The 22,425-nt window shown below is 33.9% G+C and overlaps 2 protein-coding genes across 6 annotated transcripts in view; one reads left to right on the top strand and one right to left on the bottom strand.

Annotated features, from left to right (window-relative positions):
• Positions 1–147: 147 nt before the first annotated feature.
• Positions 148–2,566, bottom strand: LOC120775335 (probable ATP-dependent RNA helicase DDX10). The gene is made up of 2 exons (XM_040105476.1): positions 2,207–2,566; positions 148–2,150 (listed from the first exon to the last, which is right to left on the bottom strand). The coding sequence occupies exons 1-2, from the start codon at positions 2,489–2,491 to the stop codon at positions 291–293; spliced, it is 2,145 nt and encodes a 714-aa protein (XP_039961410.1). The 5' UTR covers positions 2,492–2,566; the 3' UTR covers positions 148–290.
• A 1,407-nt stretch (positions 2,567–3,973) lies between these two features.
• Positions 3,974–22,425, top strand: part of LOC120775464 (syntaxin-binding protein 5) — a 73,738-nt gene continuing 55,286 nt past the window's right edge. For 2 of the 5 annotated variants that reach the window (XM_040105654.1, XM_040105651.1), the window contains exons 1-5: positions 9,399–9,803; positions 14,979–15,158; positions 18,076–18,173; positions 18,232–18,420; positions 18,490–18,624. In XM_040105654.1, coding sequence (XP_039961588.1) covers positions 15,036–15,158; positions 18,076–18,173; positions 18,232–18,420; positions 18,490–18,624 — 545 coding nt within the window. In that variant the 5' untranslated portion in view covers positions 9,399–9,803; positions 14,979–15,035. Of the gene's footprint in view, positions 4,117–4,165; positions 4,278–9,398; positions 9,804–14,978; positions 15,159–18,075; positions 18,174–18,231; positions 18,421–18,489; positions 18,625–22,425 lie in introns of those variants that run through there. The other 3 variants (XM_040105653.1, XM_040105652.1, XM_040105655.1) reach the window with 3 other exon arrangements.

Genomic DNA, 22,425 nt, shown 5'->3' with positions numbered 1-22,425 from the left:
ACACCGGGAATAAAGTTTTCGTTTTTATTCATAAATACAATTTTACTGCATTTAGTTGATAATTCAAGTATACCTTAGCCAATGCAAAGCGTGGACGGGGTAAAAATATATAAAACTTAATAAAAAACGTTCTTTGAAAACAAAACATTTGAGTTGTGGTCTTAATGCAGTTGTTAACAAAATTATATATTATTTTCATTTGCAGTGGACCATTAATATATTTACAGAAATGTTACGTAAATATTGGTCCATACACATTAAGAGTACTACAATGAAAATGTTTATGCAAATTATACTGTATTTGATAAAAGTTGGGCAACGATTGATTCGGCGTCATTCAAAGTGAGTTTGGAAGTAAATTTTGCTTTTTTACTAGATGGCTCTTCCGAATCATCATCATCACTTAAACTCATTTCAGTTGTTTCGGTTTCGTCTGCCTTACGATTCGAATCATATATTTTATCTGGATCAGGCAACCAGGATAAGTCGACGTCGTCTTCGCTTTCACTTTCAGCGGAATTGCTTTGTAAATTCTCATCTGTATGTTTTTTCAACTTTTCCTTCTGCAATTTGTGGCGTTGCTTAACAAGTTGTCTAAATCTTTCTTTGTCGTATTTATCTTCTTGTGATATAACTTTTTTCGCTATCTCAATGTTTATTCCACCTTCTTTGTTTTCATATTCTTCGGGAAGTTCAGAACGCAACTGTTTCATATTATCAATTATGACGTTTCCATCATCATCGAAATTCATTTTCTCATTTGGAGCTATTTTTTTTCTTATCGCTTTTTTTGCAGCCGCAGCTTTCGTCAAGATTTTGTTTTTCTTGGGCAGTTCCAGAGTAACATCGTCCAAATTGTTACCCAGATCATGGTCGACTCGTTTAACTTTAAGGAAATCGTCATCGTTGTCTGAATCTTCGTGTACAAAATCATTTGATTCATTTACCATTTCAGTCTCCGAACCTTTTTTCTTTAATAGACGCTCCAAAAACCGAACACGGGGCGTAACAATGAGTCCTAATGATTTGGCATAGTTTTCAAGATTTAACTGAAATACATTAAAAATCTGTTTATTCTTCATTAGGAATATGGATTTAATATAGGATACAAAAGCTCGCTGTGCTGATGCTTTTAATTCAGTGTTTTGGGCCAATGCGGCTTCTATCTTCAGTCTGGGCGAAAATAGCTTTTTCGGATCTATATGTATTTTTTTAATATGTATATTCTTGTCCTCCAATTCTTTTATCATACCTTGTTCTTCAGACGGTGTTAGGACCAGGAGACTTTCTCCACGTGCTTTATTTCTAGCAGTTCTTCCCGCTCTATGAATATATTGAACTGAGTCTTCTGGGCAATCCATTTGCACAACCCAATTGACTGTAGGAAAATCTAGCCCTCGCGATGCGATATCAGTGGCAAATAGTACAACATTACTTTTTCGTGTAAAATCATTATATATTGCAATTCTTCGATCCTGATGTAGGGTTCCGTAAAGTGCAAGTAAGCTTGTACCCGGTCGTAGTTTACAAAAAATTTCGAAAACGTATTTTACCTGTTTGCAACTGGTAAAAAAAACGATAATTTTTTGTTTGAGATGATTTTTTATAAATGACCATAACATCGTAATTTTATCCTCCAATTCCATCACAACGTAGTTTTGCTGTAACAACTCTGGGATTATGTCTTCAGATTTTGACTTTTCTCCGATAAAAATTGGATCCAGCAAATTGAGTCTTGCAATATCTTTTACGTTATTTGTTTGTGTGGCAGAAAATAATAAAGTTTGACGGTCGGTTGGAAAATGTTCGATTATTGCATTAATAGTTTCTTCAAATCCCATATCCAGGCATCTATCTGCTTCGTCTAACACTAACATTTCAATGGTAGTTGCATTAAATAAGGGATTTTCATCCATATGCTGCAGCAGTCTACCAGGTGTACATATCAATATATTGCATTGATCCATTCTACTTCGTTCAAACTTCAAGTTCTTTCCACCAATTATCAAGCCAGCCGAGAAATCATGATATCTTCCGATTCGTTTCAATGTCTCGAATATTTGATACGCTAGTTCACGAGTGGGAGAAATAACAATCGCGCATACTCCATCGGTGCGTGACCATTTGTTTAGATATAAGTGTTCGATAACCTGAAGATTTAAATTTGTAATTAAGCCAATTAAAAAATATATATATATTTACTTACTGGTATCAAGAAGGCAAGAGTCTTCCCACTTCCAGTAATTGCAGTTCCCATTAAATCTTTTCCAATTAATGCTGTCAATATACTTTTCCTTTGAATCTCTGTCGGGACAACATATTTGGAGTCCAGTAAGCCCTTTAGTGTTTTTTGAGATAAAGGCATATCCACAAATTTTTTTATTTCATTTTCAAGCGGCATCGATTCATACTTTTGCTTCAATTCTTGTATTTCCCTATCAGTGCGAGCCACGCTGGTAGAACCATCATGCTTTTTAGCTTTGATTTTCATTCTATGTGATTATAGAACTGAAATAGAAGTTACATACGAAATAAACAAAACACCAGAATTATACATAAGTATGTCAACTACATGTGCTTAATGATAACATACTACTTATATCGATTGCAATATACGCTTAATATCGACTCTTAACGATTCCAATACGACATTAACTGCTGAACACATAGACTGCAAGCGACATCTGTCAAATATTAAAATACACACGTTCTTAAGGGCACAGTTATTTGGACAGCAGCACGACTATACGACTGCAGGCCGTCAGTTGTCGCTCTCGCTAACTTGAAATTATTCTTAAATTTGCCGACGACAGTAGGACGACATTAGAGTTGACAGTGGAGAGGAGTGATGCCACTAATATGTAAAATTATTCAAAGTTCTAATAAACCTGACGTTATTTTACAAATAAAAGCATAAAATAGCTCTGTTATATCATTTGTAATAAAAATTTATAATTTAAAACAAATAAATTTACCTATTTACTTATTTTTTGCATAAAAAATTTCACTTTGAACAAAATATTAAAATTTCATTGAAGTGAAAGGTATTAGTAAGGCCACAACGAAATTGTGTACATGCTAAATGAACAGCTGTGTTGTCTTGTGTACAAGCCGGCCATTGTTAGGTCGCTGCCTTCTTACAAATGTTCATGTAGAAGGATTCATGACGTCATTTACAGTTCACTGTCGTGTTGCCATGTCCTGTCGCACTCTATGTGTTCATCACTTTAATCTATAACTCACCTATCGGCTGATAGGGTCCATACACGACACACATGTGCGTTCAATCTGTGTGAATTCGTTCGTGCGTACCGATCGTAAAAAATCAAAAAAAATTTTCGCGAACGTGGATCGGTACGCGCACAAGTCCATACACGAGTAAACCACATGCGCACACATACCGATTGAACGCACTTGTGTGTTGTGTATGGGCACTTTAAGTCATCGGTTAATTACCCAACTACTACAACTGCGTTCCTAGAGATTTACCATGCGATTCTGTACTGTGATACAGTCGCAACTCTCTAAATTTGAGATTTTAAGTTAGAGACAATTTTTGTGACTTGAGATGATTTTTCTATTCTGTAAGTGACAGTCACAAAATCTCTTACATATCATTATTCAGAGATGTTTTTACACTTGAATGAAAATAAATATGTCGCTAACATATAATAAATTTTTTAACCTGCTAACTATCAAACCTCAAATTTGAGTTAATATTTTGAGACTAACGCTAGAGACTGTTTAGTGAATACCTCAAAGTGTCTCATATAGTGACCAGCGGCTCCTTACAGAATCGCGCTATTACTTTCTAATATATTGATGAAACGTTATATTGCAGTTTTGGTGCGATATGTTCCTTTGTGTGAACTAAACATTGCAATTGGTTATCTGAATACATAGAGTGTGTATTTTTATTGTGAGTGGGTAACTCTGGTAGAGAATATAATTTGACATCATTTTGCAAAAATTAAAAACATTTTTATTAAGAGTTGAATATGTAATTTATTCAAACAAACGTGTTTACAACGTCGAAAACAATAGTTTAAAACAAAATAAATAAGTGCGAAATTAAATTGTATATATGTTCAATATAAAGAAATTTTCGCGAACAAGGTATATGACAAATTAATAAGTTTTCAACAGAATTAATTACAACATACCCCTTTTAATGGCATTATAAATAATATGATTGGTACATACTAGGTTTTTGCCATTTACGAATGACAATGTGTGTTGTAATTTTTGTTATTGGCTTCGGGGCACTAACAAAGCGTGTAAGTTGTAACTATTCCGTCCACGTAAGATTGATTTAAGTAAATAAAAAAGTGGGTGTACTTTTTAAATACAATATGTATGGTGGATAAATGAGATTCTGCAGATTAATAATATATATATGTACATATTATTACCCGCGCTGACTTAAGGTTTTTAAGATATTTGCATTTACATATATGTATATGAAAAATTCAAGAATTTAAGTAAGTAATTTTTCGATTTATAATGAATATTGTTCACTTTTATATCCACTAACACCTAATCAAATTGTTTATAAATTTATTTCAAATTAAATTGAGCTGAAATAACTTTAAATCATAAATAGACTGCCAGTCAAACGCTAACTTTTCAAATTAAATACAACTGAAATACCTCTAAATCATAATTCGGTTGCTAGTCAAACGTTAACTTTTCCTCTCGTCCCAGCCGGAAGAGTTAAGTGGTGCTCGACTGCTCCGCAGCTTCCGTTAATATGGTAGAACCTGAACCCTTCATAAAAGTCCCCATACCATAAAGGAAGAAGGAGTAGGCAGGGAGAAGCATTGGCATCAACTACATGGCTTGCGGCATGTAAAGTTGCTAATGGGGGGAGATACAATCTCAGCAGGTTTAGATACACAACTAACCTCCCTAAGGATAAAAACTGACTACTGATCGCATTTTACGCTGTCCACTGCAATCTCAGCAGGTTTAGATACGCAATTAACCTCCCCAAGGATAAAATCTGACTACTGACCGCATTTTACGCTGGCCACTGTAAGCTGAGGAAGCATTTATTAAACATGGGTCTAGCTTCTCGCGTAAATTGCCGGTTCTGCGACAGGGAGCCTGAAACACCGATCACCTACTAATCGACTGCACAGCAGTATCTAGACGCAGGATTAAGGCCATTGGACCCATGTTTTCAAATAAAGACATCATTGCTTCGCTAGCACCCAGCAGAATATTGGACTTTATCAATATTATCGCGGTGCAATTCTCGTGTAAAAATAAATCATACAATACCAAAAGCTCCCTCAGGATGGGGAAGGACCCATGCGTTCTATACCAAATGAGGTTTCAGACAAGGCGAATTCCCTTTCGTGTGACTTCTTCATTCTACTCTTCGAGAAAATAATTCGAGCTGCAGGACTAAACAGAGAAGGTACCATCTTCTATAAGAGCGTACAACTGCTGGTGTACGCCGATGATATTGATATCATTGGTCTTAACAACATCGCTTTATGCTTCCTCCAGAATGAATAATGATCGAAGCAAATGGGTATAAACAGTCGCGCGCCGTTGTAAACTCGGCTGTAACCGTAATTCCATTTGGCACGATTCCGATTACTTTGGCGGCGGGGTAAAAAAAACGAATTTCCATATAAATGGGGTATGTGCGGATAGGGTAGCTTCTCCAGAGGAGGAATATCCAAAAATAATGTAAAAATAACTAATATTTTTTGAAATATTCACGTTTAAAAATTCAAAAATTTGCACTAAGAAAACATGTTATTTCTCTATGTTTCTCTAAATTTTTTCACATTTTCCTCTTGTTATATTTAAATATACACTTTAAAGATTGAAATAAGTTCACATTTCACTTTTATTTTGTAATATTTTACCTATATTTATTAATTTAAAAATCACTTAGAACACTCATCGTTGCAAAGGCTAGATTGTTTACAATTATGAGGAAAACGAGCGTTGCCACATCTCAAACACCAAATTTGTAGGATTCTTAACGATTTTTCTTTGTTTGTTCTTTTGCGTGATTCTTTTTTCTATATTAATTATAATAAAAAATACTTTCCAACAGTTTTCAAGTTATAATATTGAGTTGTGAAAACTTGTTCCATATACACATGTACATATATACATATGTATACATATATACTATACATATGTATGTATATGTATAATATGCGATTTATGTTTAATAAAAATAAAGAAGTAAAAATCTATAATAATATTGTAAAATTTATATCATATCGGGGTGACTGAAGTACTTTCGCGTAGTACTGCTTTCTGCGTTGGCGGCCTTCGGCCGCGCTTTAAAAAAATAACCCTGGTCGAGCGAATACCCGGGGTGACTGAAGTACTTTTGCGTAGTACTCCTTTCTGCGTTGGCGGCCTTCGGCCGCGCTTTAAAAAAATAACCCTGGTCGAGCGAATACCCGGGGTGACTGAAATACTTTCGCGTAGTACTCCTTTTGCGTTGGCGGCCTTCGGCCGCGCTTTAAAAAAATAACCCTGGTCGAGCGAATACCCGGGGTGACTGAAGTACTTTCGCGTAGTACTGCTTTCTGCGTTGGCGGCCTTCGGCCGCGCTTTAAAAAAATAACCCTGGTCGAGCGAATACCCGGGGTGACTGAAGTACTTTTGCGTAGTACTCCTTTCTGCGTTGGCGGCCTTCGGCCGCGCTTTAAAAAAATAACCCTGGTCGAGCGAATACCCGGGGTCACTGAAGTACTTTCGCATAGTACTCCTTTCTGCGTTAAAATAAAAAAAATATATTGAGTTTCGTTATAAAGTGGTTATATTTTTTGGTTATCTTGCACTAATATTCAAACAAAGTTTGAGTTTTCATTATAAAATGGTTAAATATTATTATATAATATTATTATATAATATTAGTATATAATATTACATATTTGTTTATTAAATTAAATAAAGAACATATCCATATGAATGGATAGAGGAATTTTTGGGAAAAAAGGCATTTCAGCGAATTTCCTTATTATCACATGGCAGCGCTCCATTTCGTCGTAATTTTAGCACACACATGATGTTCACTACGAGTGTAAAATGTAATTTTTAAAATAAAGATTTCTGCGGTAAAAAAACTGTTAAAAGTGTAAAATGTGGATTTATTTAAAAGTTTATAGTTTAAATTAATTAATTTGAAGTGAAAAATGTGAGTAAAGTGTGTTTAATGCGGTAAAATAGCTTGTTGAAATGCTCGATTTTTGGGAATTTTTGAACTTTAAGGTCTAATATCTCGTAAACTAAGCGTTTGCGGTACCTATAACCCTATATATTTTTTAATCAGGAGGACTTCCTCTTTCCAACGGTACCTTCAAATCGCGGCGCCAAAGAAATCGGAATTGTGCCTTCCATTTAAGCAAAATGTTAGGCTAACATGAAAATGAAGCAAGGAACACGCTCTAAGTGTCGCGTAGCCGCGCACCTCTGCAAAAATTTTGTGAAAAGGAAGACAGAAAAACTTTAATCGTGTGAACGCACAGAGTAACACCAAAAGAGAAACTGCCGATAATGAGCAACAAAAGAGTCCCCATGTAAACGCCATTTAACTGTTAACTATTTCTAGTCAACAAAGTACTTCTGTAAAAGCGTTACTTAACTCAAAATAACAGAAGAAGAGAGAGTAAAAAGCTGAGATAGCTTCTGGTTTCTGATAGTGAAATTTCTTCTAACTGAAAATAGCTACTGCCATATGAAGAGGCAGCTGTTAAAGCACACGTGTATACAAGCGATGTTTGATGTCGTCGACGTAGTTGAGGAATGATCTCTTGATGTTTCTAGGTGGCGGCTCCAATCCAAGCAGGTGACTGCAGGGATGCTTTCTGCGAAAACACCCCGACAGGAAGAGGAGAAGAGTTCATTATGTTCATTAACTGGGAGCATACGGGCCTCACTATGCAGGTATTCGATAGGAGACATTAAGAGGCATCCTGTGCAGTGTTCTGGAGCTTCCTTGTCTGCGTTCCACTGCATCCAGGCGACCTTATTGGTGCAGCGTAGTTAAGGACCGGTCGGCCGATTGCCTTGTAAGTTGCCAACAATGTTTCTCTGTCCTTTCCCCATGTGCTGCCGGCGAGCGAATTGAGTATTTTGTTGCGACTCTGTTCTTTGGCGATAATCGCGGTCATTCCCGACGCCAATATCGTGCAATTATTAGCGTACGAGGTGATAGAAATTCCCTCTGGTGGTTGTGGGAGTTTCGCGTTGTGTGATTGATTGTGCCAAAGGCTTTTAACAAGGACGCTAGCTACGAGGATCGTTTTCTCGCAGGGTTGTGTCCATCAAAATCTTCTCTGAAAATATGAATGCATTGAAAGTCAAAGATAATTCCGCTCGGTTTTATTTGGTTGCCAGTAATTTTGTTGCTTTGTTATAATTCATTACACTTTCCGATAATAATTCTGGAGAGATTTGAGTAAAGTTGCGAAAACTCTTCCTTTAACAACATCAAGATTATCACGGTATTTGTATGTGTTCCTGCAAGTTTTTGCTGCCTACAAATTTTTAACTAGTGAATAATACACTGGTAAATTTAAGATTTCACCAAATATCTGAAGTAGATGTTGAAGTAAGCAAATCTCACTTAAAAAAATTCTAGTTTTTTCCTAGCTTCATTAATTCTTAATTTTTTGCATTTGCTTTGTTATTATGTTATGTATATTAGTTAAAAGAAGAAGAAAAAATACAAATTGTAAATAGATGTAAATTGTCCTATTATTATTAAAATCGGTTCAGTAGTTTAGGAGTTTAACCCGGTGAACACCTGTCACATAATAATATGTACTTATATGTGCATACATATATGTATGTATCCATATTTATTATTTTTTTATTTTTGAATATTTGCAAAAATTGATTAAAATTTGTTTAAGTTTATACTATATATAATTTTTTTGTTTTTCAGTCGGGTATAGCAATTTTAAAACTAAAAAAATAGTTTTCTAACTTTAGATTGCAGTTAGTCTTTAGCAACAGTAAGTAATAACATTTTCTAGCGCAAAATGCATACTAAAATTGGTAGCTTAAAAATAAACAAAATTTCACATAAAAAAATTTAAGTTTGGTTTATATAAATTTCGTATGCATTTAGATATGTACACATTTTATTCAGCAATTCAGTTGGATTAGGAATAACGTTTGAGTTGAAATTTCATATGAAAGCCGAAATAATGCGTCGTAATATTTAGGAAAGCTTTCAGTATTATAAAATCTAAACGTGAATTGGTGGCGATGAAAACGTTGATATACCCCGACGAAGCTATCATGTGACCATAAGCTTACACCACCACGAGAGCTTTTACTCTAAGTCTTCTTGTATATTATTCAACCCCGGACAGTGCCAAGTTGTAAACATGCGCATTCGCTGACACATTCAGCTCCCGTTTTGCAATTGTCCTACAACAGACTTATCCACATTTTCCTACCAGAAGTGTTAATCTAAAAAAATGAAAAATATAGAATTAAATTATTATAACACATACAAATTATGATAGCATGATATTGAAATTAAATGTGCTTGTAAAAAAACAAATACTCACTAAAATAGGAAAGTGTGGTCATTTTCGGAATTTGTTCAGTGCAAAAAAAGATTGCAAGTTATATATTTATGGGGAAAAATCAATTGAGTATTTGCAAATACTTCATTAACTTTAACCTTGTGCTGTAACTGAAGTTAAGTTTTAAAGTAGATTCGACATTTAAGTTGAAAGTTTTATTACATCGTGACCTAATAATTAAAATCGTTGGGAAAAGTGTTTAGTTTCTTCAATATGTTGCGAAACGTAAGTGCTAAATATAAGATTACAAAACTTGTGTACAAATTTAGGTTCTGCTAGGAATATGTTGATGTAGTTCTTCAGAAAGCGTTAATTCTTCTGAGGATTTCTATGATTGTATGGATGCTAGTACTTTGTAAAGCTATTTCTCAATCAAATTTGTTTACATGTATTCCATGCAGATTTGGCATCTTACTTCGTAATGTCTACAAAATCTGTCAAAAAATCAATAAATTTAAACTAATATATAATATGTTGTGCACTTTTTTACTCTTTTTGTACCTTTTCGCAGGTCGCGTAAAGCAATGTAAAGCTTTGTGCTATTTATACCAAAAATGTTTGAAGTTATAGTTATGTGTTTGTGTATGTATATTAAGGTGTTCGTTATTTCGTAAGTATTTTTTTCAGAAAAGTTTTGAAGTTTAGTTTTAGCTCTAAAAAAGAATCCAACGTAAACATTTTATTTATTTCAATTTAATCTGTGTCTAAATCATTTTACTTTTCAAAAATATTTTTTATGTGATTTTTTGATCTTCTGAGATAAATAATTTATCTGCAAAAAAAATAAACCTCCAATTTTGAAGTATTCTAGTATTACATTTTCTTACCAAGTCTTTTGTTTTATAAAAAAATTAGATTAAAAGTTATACGCAATTAAACTTATGCATCAAATGTACTGAGGATTCAGACAAGTGCCTTATCCGTTCTGTATTGTTCATACGACGTGTCAGCTACTGAATTACTGAGCATCCATGTATTTGATGTATAACTTTAACTGCGTATAACTTTTAAAGGAGTGAACAATTTGGTTAAAATATAATTTTTTCATTTTTCATTTTCAAAATATCAGAAAATTATGTGATGTATTGTAACTTATAACCTATATTATATGCATTAAAAGATAAGTATGGTTAAGCCGCGGTTTAAATTTAAAATTAATATTCAATTTACGTTGAATACTTTTTCATTGTAAAAATGAGTATGACAAAAATAAAATTCTTTTGGAAATAACGGACACCCTAATGTATATAATCACACAAGAAAAAGTATGTATGTTGTGCCCGCATCAGAAATATCCTTGCAGTATCCATCTTTACCTATAGTAATAGTAGTTTAAAACACAATAAATATTCCTTATTTTTAAGTAAGCTTCGTGATAATTCTCGCCAAATAATATCTACTAGCTTTCATACATTATACAGAAAACCAAACAATACTAGAGTGTGGATATGATGTCGATATACACACAAGGTTTTATACGTAAAATAAAATATAGCGAAGCCGTTATATGTGCTCTCTTACTAAATCTTTGGTGAACATTCACATGAACTCTTCTTGATTTTTATGTAACCTGTTGTCAGTTAGCACCATCTCAAATATGTACCTTTTGCGATATAAATATTTCTAAATAGTGTTACATATTGGAGGTTTGAGAATTTTCTGTTTTTATAAGCCGATCTAATCGGTGGACTAAATTTATGATAGAAAGGCCTTAGATGCCTTCGGTTTGATTTTGAAAGATAAAAAACATATATGAAGCGATTACACAGGTAGTGTTAAAAATATAATATTGCACATAATTACTGTTAAAACATTGCTACATTCCTGCAAAAGTCGAATAACACATATTTAACAAAGATAATACCGATAATTTTGAAATGAATTCTTTCCAAAGAGACGCTTATAAAACTTTCGCTTGTTTTTTAATAATACTAAATTGTAAAATATGTACCTGTGTATGAAGTAATAGCTCATGTCAGTTATTACACTTCGATTTAAATTTAAAGTTAGTTAGCTCCATTAAATTTTGTTTCACAAAGAATAAGGGTACGCTTTGCAAAATGTAATTTCGGTTATTCATTTAATCCTTTTAGATACATTTTGGTGTAACAAAACTTATTGTTGATAGAGCTATCTCCATAACCATTTCGGTTGTCGAATTATCCGGTAAGAAATGCTGCTGCAATATTTTGTTCTCTCAACAAAAATATTTTCTGTAGTATTGCCAGCCCAAACAATAGTTTTGAGTAAATTTTAGAATAGCATCCCCGGATTTCGGGGTTAAAATGGGTATGTATGTAGGTCCTCCAGATTAAGAAAATATATACATACATATAGTTGCCGCTGACTTATGGTTTTGAGATATTTGCATTCAAAGTTCAAAAATTCAACTATTTAAAATGCGTGTTTCTCCCATTTATAATTTTATAGTTATATTTTTAACCTTTATATCCACTAACACTTCACTAATTCCTTTTTAACTATTTATTTTATATTAAATAATGCAAAAATAACTTTTTTTCAACATTTAACTTTTGTTCAATTATTTTTGTTCAAACAATAACAAAAGGGTTGCATTCTAACTAATAATCAGTGCTACCTTACGTTCATATTTTACAGAAGAATCAAAAGAAATAAAGAAAACAAATAATACCCCAATGACAGGAAATATATAACACATTAGCGCTTCAAAAAAACAACCCTCGGTCGAACCAACACTTGGGCTTGGTCAGTTCTTTTGCGTTGAACTCCTTTTTGCGTTGGCTTCAAAAAAAAAATAACCCTGGCCGATCCAACACCGGGATTTATCAAGATAATGAGAATTCTGAAAGGTTTTACATTACGATAATGAATTATGATAATGAATTTAGTTATGACGTCATAATCTTTCTTTTTTCTTATTTTTATTCCATTGCAACATATGGTAACACCAATTTTTTGCTTTTTGACAACCATTTTCTTATTTTATGAATAAATGGATTTTAACTAAAGTTTGATATGGAATTAAAGTTATTTTTGCACTATTTATTATAAAATAAATGATTAGAAACGAATTACTGAAGTGTTAGGGGATATAAAAGTTAAAAATATAAGTGTAAAATGCATTATAATTCGGAGAAGCACGCATTTTAAGTAGTTGATTTTTTGAACTTTAAATGCAATTATCTCAAAAACCATAAGTCAGCGGCAACTGTATATATATATTCTTGATCTGAAAGGCCTCCCCTATCCGTACATACCCATTTTAACCCCGAAATCGAGGGATGCTATTCTAAATCGCAGCCATAGTTTTAATTTACAATTAATTATAATCCCAATTTCTAGATCTTAGGCATCTGAAACTATATTATCACAAAGATGTAACGATTCTATGTTAATAATATTAGATGTGTATAATGGGTATTAATCATTTTTAGTCAATTTGAAATATAGTCTTTACTATAAAGACTATAAAGACAACTAGTACATCCCAAATAAGTGGAGAACTGTCAAACCGATTCGATCAGATTTGATCAGACCGATTAACCTAGCTTTTTCATATTTAAAGACTTGGAGAAGCTTGTTGATAACGACATCAGAACAACTGGTTAGCGAAATCGAGAATCTTTTTGTGAGAAGAACAAAGTTTGGAATTTTAATTTCGAAATAGTTCGGATGATTGAATACCGTGTGAATAATACGACTCAGTTAATTCTGGACGAAGCGTATATTTTCCAATGTCTTCTAGTATTCTTGTATGATTGACTGCGTCAAAAACTGTTGACAAGTCCAACGATACCCGAACTGTCGTTTTACAGTGTGGTTTGTGTTGAAATTATCTTGGCGTTTATGACGCGAAATGTTGTACTGTGCGCTTTACGGATTGTACTACAGATGTGGTGTGCTAACGATTAGTTGGGAAAACCTGGGCCTGCAAACCAAACATACTACGCTGGATAATGAAATTCAACCAATATGCAAATATTGAACGGTATATTGGGTCTAAAGGGTTTTTCTTGGAACAGTTGAAAAACAACTGACAACAACTGCATGTGCATTTGCAGGTGTCCCAGCACTGCACTAGAAGTAATTTGGGATCACTACTCTTCCCTGAAGACGATATAACCAAGATGGTATAATTTGAATTAAGCTTCAATATATCTCTGGGCAGTAAAAGTGACAGGGACTCTGAACGATAATATACACAGGGCTTACACACTAAACTCTTGATGTCCTTGAGTGGTTTTCCAAGTACGTATGAAGAGATTATATTGCAAAAACTTTCACGGAGAGCGTATCTCGTCCTTTGAATCAAATCAACAATAGTACTGGAGTAATACACTAAGCTTAATAGAGCTTCCGTGAATAAGCAAATATCATTGTCATAGATCCCTTGATATAAAGGTTTTAAGAGTAACAAACCAGCATTAACACCACCAATAATGTCAGCCTGGAAATCCAACGCAGGATTGCTCTTGCCAACAGGTGCTACTTCGGACTGAGTAGGCAATTGAAAAGTAAAGTCCTCTCTCGAAGAACGAAAGCTAAATTCTGCGAAAGATTTATGGTCCTTTGCGCATTGGCCACGGCGAATATCGCATTCGATGGAACGATGAGCTGTACGAGATATATGACGACATTGACATAGTTCAGCGAATTAAAAGACAGCGGCTACGCTGGCTAGGTCATGTTGTCCGAATGGATGAAAACACTCCAGCTCTGAAAGTATTCGACGCAGTACCCGCCGGGGGAAGCAGAGGAAGAGGAAGACCTCCACTCCATTGGAAGGACCAAGTGGAGAAAGACCTGGCTTCGCTTGGAATATCCAAATTGGCGCCACGTAGCGAAAAGAAGAAACGATTGGCGCGCTGTTGTTAACTCGGCTATAATCGCGTAAGCGGTGTCGACGCCAATTAAGAAGAAGGGTAACGAACTTGTCGACCTTCTAGCAAAAGAATCTGCGGCAACCAAGTCAATGGAACAGGATCCTTTCTTCGCTGTATGGCCTCATTTATATAGGGAAATACGTACCAATTTTAGAACCCAAAGTATGCTACTTTACTGCAGATATTTTCTTTTTCTTGAGATTGACCTATATAATTTTCTTTACTACTATATTTAAGCTAAGTTTCCGATATGATGTCAACAGTAATTTATTATTCTCGTTTACGAACGTTCAATGCTACAGTTCATTCGTTGAACTGTTTTATCTTATGTAAGTAGTTGATCTGCTATAAACAACATCTCTTAAACTATAAGCTTTCCAAGTGTTCTTATGTTATCGCGGGGTCTTCGGAAAACTTAAGATGATGATTTTCTTATGTGTTGATATATTTAAATATCTGCATGTATAAAAGTTTATCAAATTTGCAAAACCCTTGTTTATTTTTAAATTATTTAAGACTTAATTTTTTTTTACAGAACTCGAAAATCAAACGGGTCGTTAAAGTTTCGAAGTAAAATTGTACTCACACGAAAATGAAAAAATTCACATTCAAGGGAGTCCTTGATGGTTTTCGACAAAGCGTGCAACCACAGGTTTACCGACAGGAGCAGGAAATACCGGAACATTTAAAGGCGGAACATTTTTCACTTAAAAGGGTAATTAGAGTTCTTATATTTTTTGTAAGCATAATCTAAAACTTGGGTTGCAATTGAAAGAATTATATAATGAAATGTTGTAGCTGGCGTTTGTTTTATTTGGTAGCAGTGATTGAAACTATCATAAGACACACGCGGCTATTACATTTTTTTGTTATCAACGCAATTGTAGATTGTTTGTGTTTGTTTGCAAATAACGATAGTTCGCTTAAAACAATTTGTAATTATTTTAATTAAAATAATTATTGAACAGATATGAATGTTAAAAGAAAAGTTAATCAGTGTGTCAGAAAAAATAATTTTGAAAAAAGAAATAAATACTTATTTTAGTGAAATTTATATAGTTATATACTAAACTTAATTTATTTGTTCATCCGAGGTTTACATACATACACCACATTACCTCATTCGCCAATTTCCAGCACCAAGTGCAGCCAAGTCCCTTTTCATATACCGTGAAAATGTTATCTATATTCGTTGATTCTTATACATATGGTCTTTATTTCTTACTTGCTTATACGTATTCAGTCCAAAGTACATATATAGCACTTGCTTGGCAAATCTTGATTTTAAACTAGCTTTCAAGTTATCCTTGACTTTTTTCGGTGATTGATACACTCATTTGTCTTATCCTTGCTCACGCAATATATTACTGTTGTAACCAATTAGGATAAATAGTTGTTTAAGCAACGATGCTGTAGTACCCTTCTGTGAAATATTGTAGTTGAGCGGTTTACTTGAAAAAATATTGCTCATATGGATAGCTTGAAATAATATACAAGTAGTACATATCGTCATCTAAAATGCAAAATAATATAAAATATAAAAATATTCAAAATTAAGTTTTTAGTTTATTCCGATTACCTACATTATATTTCATATAGGGTTAAGCTTCTGCTATCAGATAACGGGGTTTTCAATGGCTACGCTACAAAAGTTGACCAATAGGGAGAGCAAACCACGTCATATTTTTTCCACTCTTTCGACATTTCACTTCAGTAAGGTTTGTCATTTCATCATGGAAAGATATACGACCCAACAACGAGTCGAAATATTAAAATTTAGTACCGAAATCCAATGTCAGTGGCCTCAACTTTAAGAGCGGGTTTTTCAATAAGGGCGATACAAAAGAATTTTTTTTAATACAAGAAAAGGATGGCGGCACAAGCTGTTCAATACGTAATGGCATTGCAAGTACTTTCACAGGAATAAAGAATTTCATTGATATCTCAAACCGTTTTTGTTTTATAAAAAAAAAAATTTGTAGCGCTCTTATTGAAAAACCCGTTATAACCAAGTTATATTCAAAATATTCTTTTTTTTTCAAAATGAGTGAGCAAATTCAGTGAGCTTATGAAACGGATGAACGTGTTTCAGCCCGAAAGTATGTATGTATATAAATAAAAAGTTTGCAAAATCTATGGCAAAATTATTTTTATATTAAGGGGTTAGGGGTAGTCAGAGGCACGAAAAAATGAGAGTTTTCAGTATTTTTTTGCTTTAAATCATGTTATTTTACAAAAGTAGTAATATGGCATTATTATAGGATGTGTTGACTTGAAGTCACGAAAATTTCAAAAAAAAAAAAATAATAATAATTTCCAAAGTTATAGTTGTTTGTGTTGACCCTGTTCCAAAAAAAGGTACTTGCGGTGACAAGCATAAGTCCTTGGAGATTCATCTAAAATCAATCGGACAAAAAAAAAATAGTTTTATAAATAGATAATCCTGGGCCTGATCTAAGGATTTTTTTTTCAAAATTAACAAAATGGCGGCCTCAGGAATTTTTTTTCTAAATTTTTGCGAAAAATTGGTCTTAAAAAAATCGAAATTTTCGAAATAATAAAAATCCTTCGATCAGGCCCGAGCTTATTATGTATTCTAAAAGCTGTATAAATTTCATTAAAATCTACTGAACGGTTTTCGTGTTGCAGTTGTCACCGGTTCAAAAATAATAGTTTTGAGAAAAACGCGTTTAAAGTTTCACACTAGCGCTTTGAAGTGCACGAGCTCTCTTTGTTATTTGTCGAATAACGTAAACGCTAATTATCGGATCAACGTGAAATTTTCAGGGAATATTTTTAAGATATTACACTTAACGAAAATGCAAAAAAATATATATTTTTTTTTGAAAATTCCAACTACCCCTAATACCATGTTCAGACCGAAAATTTAAAAGATTAGATTACATTTAAGCATTTCATAACCCAACAGTGTTCTTACTGCCGTTGAAAAGATTAAAAACAGCTGTTTTTGTCATTCAAGAATTCACATCGCTCAATATTTATCAAAAGAAAACATTGTGATATAGTATTTGGTAATAAAAGCTGTATTCTTTTAAATATTTTCCATATAATGGAAATGATGGACGCATTTTTTCATTTGGGAAGTCGATTTCCAGCAGAAATTAGATCCATTGCTCTAATAAAAATTTGTTTGTTTACATTTTTTCCTTTTTATAGTGTCTAAATCAGCTGTGATAGTGTAATAGATTTCCAATGCTGCCAAGTAGATGGCGCAAAATCAAAGTCGCACAGAGGGAGCGTGGATCAGTTTCAAATCACTCCGATGAAGTGATTTTGAACTGTAATTTTTGTATTGCGAAATCTTGATAAATTTATAAGATTAGTGGGATAAACAACTCAACAGCCGAAATCGTGTGATTAAGTGTCGGTCTGAACATGGTATAACCCCTTAAGCACCCCTTAAACGGACTCTGTGGTTTAAAGTTTAACAGGCACACTAGATTTTAAGAATCTTGTGTCTTGATTGTTTTAATTTACATACGGCTTATGACTGACAGATATTTTCTTGTTGTTATAGAGAAAACCTCAATATCTTCGAACAACTTCAATCTCATTTTTTATATAATTTCTCTAGTCAGATATAATTATATAATGAAAAAAATTGATTTCAGACTTTTCGGCACGGATTTCCCTACTCCCCAACTGCATTCGCTTTTGACCCCGTGCAGAGACTCCTAGTGATTGGAGATAAATCTGGGTTCATTCGAATGTATGTGGATTTGGTTATGCACTTTAGATTTTTGATAATTATCTATTACTCAAAATAGACTTGGACGTCCAGGTGTAGATGCTCATGCGAAACACGAAGGCGAGTCGGATTGTGCAGTAATATTTGTAGAATTTCTGATCAATGAGGGTGCTTTTGTAACGGTTACAGCGGATGACACATTACATTTGTGGAGTATACGACAGAAAACACCTCAAGTAGTTCAGAGTCTCAAATTTCAAAGAGAGAGGTTAGATTACTAATTTATGATACAAAGAATTATGTTGATATATATTTTTGGAATTTTTAATATTTTCAGGGTAACATGCCTTCACTTACCTGTTGGAAGCAAATGGCTATACGTTGGAACAGAAAGGGGCAATATACATGTGGTACATGTAGAAACATTTAGCCTTAGTGGCTACATAATAAATTGGAACAAGGCTATTGAAGTGTAAGACTCATTAAGTTGTATATTTTGTACATTATTTTATCACTTATTCAAAAATATTTGCATTTATAATTAGGGGTCCCGGTGGTCTAGAACGCTGAAATTAAGGGTGTTTTCTGAATTTTTTTTTAAGTTTAAAAAAAGAGCAATCGATTTAAAATTTTTACAGTTAATTTATACACTTATGAAAAGTACAAAAATATTTTTTTGTTAAATAAAAAAATGTTTAACAAGATTAAAAATGGCGTCCAAAAAAGCTATCTTAAAAAATGACTCCCGATGCCGTTGTTGATTTTGACTCTTCAGAACATCTGAAACATAAAAACCAAGTAAATTATTATTCACTAGGAGTGCAGCTTTGCTGGAACTACAACAAAAAAAAAATTGAAAATTAAAAAAATTTCGCGCTTTTGAAATTCAGATTCTGAAAACAGCTAATTTTGGACCAGTTTTAGATTAAAAAAAAACGAAGTTCTTAAAATTAAAATTTGATCGTAGTCCCGGCGATAGATATTGATCTTATAAACACCATATTAAAATTTTAAGTGATTCGGATGCATAGTTTTTTTTTTCATCAACGGCACGCCGAAAAAAGTACTTTTGAGATGAATGACGTACAAATCATCCATTCATTGAGCCTCTCGACCGCGCGCTACCTGCTAAAACGGCTGTAGAAGCTAAAATAATGCGAATATTCTTTCAAAAACCTTACAGTATATTCTTAAAGGACTATACTTTCGAACTACCAAATAAAAAAACATCGATTTTTTAACCCTCATCGCGACCCTCGCGTCTGGCCAGGCATATTTTGTTTTAAAATGTTATTTAAATATATTTAGCGTGTAGCAAACGACTTGCGCTTCCAGGTAGCTTCCTTGAATTTTATTGTCTATAGAATTCAGAAAAAAATTCAAGGATATCCTATCGAAAAGGACGAAAAAAGGATATTATAATATTACACCTTAGTGCACCAATGGTGCTTGGCTAGAAACCATATATTTTGTATGAAAATATATGAACTTTGGTATGTTTCTATCACTTCGCACGGTTGATTTATCTGTTTTCATGTTCGTTACATGTCCAAATTGGTTTGTATGTTTATCTGGGTCAAATACCTTAGCCGCTAGAGCTTTTTAAAGGTTAAGAAAAATGTAATTTTTCTCAAAATGTTACATTTTTTGCGAACGCTATTGCCACGCCAAGCATGAACAAGGCAGTCAATTTGATTTCAAGCAAATCGAGAGGTAAGAAATTTCAAAAATGTATCTATATTGTACATATATGAGCGTAAATACCATACGTATTTCCATACAAATGTATGTAAACTAGCCTAGGCCTAGCCAAGCACCATTGGTCTCGACCAGGGTTAAAAATTCTAGACCGCCGGGACCCTTTAAGGGCTTCCTAAGATAACGTCGATGACTTAAGTATTTAAAAATATTAGCTTCAACTTAAATATATATTATTATATTTAAATATCAAAACATACATTTTTCCGTAATATTTTGCATTAAACTAAACTCTAACGCTATAATTTTTTTTTTGAATAATTAACGGTCTCATCTAGTGTGAAATAATTTTTTTTTTATTTTATATCTTATATACATACATCAAAAAATAACATACATACTAAAATTTTGAATTGAAATCTCAAATAGTACTTCCCTTCTAACGTGAAGCCATTTAGGTCAAGCAGCTCCGTCAGTTTATATTTGATTTTCTCAAAACTATATTTTTCAAATATGTTTGGTTGATTACATTAATTTTTTTTACCCTGGATATCTTAGCAAAATCTTATGTTTTTAAGCTCCCGACGAATTCATTTATGAAAATCTTGAATGTGCTTTTGTTTTTTTATTTATTGCATTTTCACATATTTTCCCCTTCCCGATCCTGACGGATCTTTTCGTGGCCATGCTTTCGTCCGACTATATTTTACAAAGAAGCTGATGTATGCTCCTTATCAGTTCTTCGTTGCCGTGTTTGAATAGCTCGGTCGGCAATCCATCGGCCCCCGCCGCTTTGTTGTTCTTCAGGCGGGTAATTGGTATGCTCTGGGCATCGGTCACTAGATCACCTTTGGGTGTTCTACAAGAGTATGCTCCGGTCTTGAAGCCTTCTGTTAGCCGCCATATCTTTTCGTAGAATTTTCGAGCATTACCCTGTCGGCCAGCTTATCAAGCTCTTTATACTCACGCATATTTTTATCCGTTATTTAAATATCAATTATCAATCATAGTTAGTAATGAAATTTATTTTTCCAATCTTGATAAGGATTAATTACTTTAAATTAAAACTTACGAATCTTAGTAAGGAAAAATGGTAGATTATTTAATGGTTCTCAAATGCGGCAATTAATGAGATACGTAGAGAGATTGTACAACTGGAAAATTATAAAAGGAATGCTCATTAAAAGAATTTTATTGAAATAGAACATATGTTTTCGACATATTTTTTTTTCATTATTCTGCTTACTTTGATGAATAATTTTTTTTTTCAAAACAAAACTGACATCAATATTTCTGTTATTTGGTTGTATGTTTTCAGAATTTGCTTATTACATATATAATGGAAATGAACATTTAAAAATTAAACAAAATTATTAATAGTTTCATGAATTGTTAAAACAAATATACCAAAATCGATCTTTTATCTACTACATGTTCTGTATTCATTTCTCTATACAATGACCTACCAGTTTTTTGAACTTTTCTTTCTTCTAACTGGAAGTTTTAGGCCTGCGTTGAATTTGCGGGCTGACATTGTTGGTGGTTTCAAGATAGACGAAATTATCTACAACTTCAAAGTTATGATTGTCAACAGTGATGGAGAGCAAATCGCGAGTGCGACGACTGTTTGTTTAATGACAAGAGATATTTCGTCTTGCCCTCGTTCACTGCCAGACTAATTTGCTTTGCTTCCTTGTCCAGTCTGGAGAAAGCAGAACAAACGGCGCGGGAGTTGAGGTCGATGATATCAATATCAGTCTCATCGGCATACGCCAACAGCTGTACACTCTTATAGAAGATGGTACCTTCACTATTTAGTTCTGCTGCTCGAACTATTTTCTCCAGAAGGAGGTTGAAGAAGTCGCACGATAGGGAGTCGCCTGAAATCTCGTTTGGTATCGAACGGCTCGGGGAGGTCCTTCCCGATCCTGACGGATCTTTTCGTGTTGCTCAACGTCAGTTTACAGAGCCGTATTAGTTTTGCGGGGATACCAAATTCAGGCATCGCGGCATAAAGGCAGCTCCTTTTCGTGCTGTCGAAAGCAGCTATGAAATCGACGAAGAGGTGGTGTGTGTCGATTTCCCTTTCACGGGTCTTTTCCAAAATTTGGCGCATGGTGAATATCTGTTCGGTTGTTGATTTGCCAGGTCTAAAGCCACATTGATAAGATCCTATCAGTTTATTGACGGTGGGCTTTAATCTTTCACACAATGCGCTCTGTAGAACCTTATACGCGATGTTGAGGAGGCTTATCCCACGGTAGCTGGCGCAGATTGTGGGGCCTCCTTTTTTGTGGATTGGGCAGAGCACACTTAAATTCCAATCTTTGGCCATGCTTTCGTCCGACCGTATTTTACAAAGAAGCGGATGCATGTTCCTTATCAGTTCTTCGTCGCTCGGCCAGCAATCCATCGGCCCCCGCCGCTTTGTTGTTCTTCAGGTGGGTAATTGCTATTCGAACTTCTTCATGGTCGGGCAATGGACTGTCTGCTCCATCGTCATCGATTGGGGAATCGGGTTCGCCTTCTCCTCGTGTTGTACTTTCATTGCCATTCAGCAGGCTGGAGAAGTGTT

This window comes from Bactrocera tryoni, chromosome 4 (assembly GCF_016617805.1).
Source record: "Bactrocera tryoni isolate S06 chromosome 4, CSIRO_BtryS06_freeze2, whole genome shotgun sequence".
Lineage (NCBI taxonomy): Eukaryota > Metazoa > Arthropoda > Insecta > Diptera > Tephritidae > Bactrocera > Bactrocera tryoni.
Note: the sequence above shows the minus strand (reverse complement) of the source record. Positions and strands in the feature narration are given on the sequence as shown.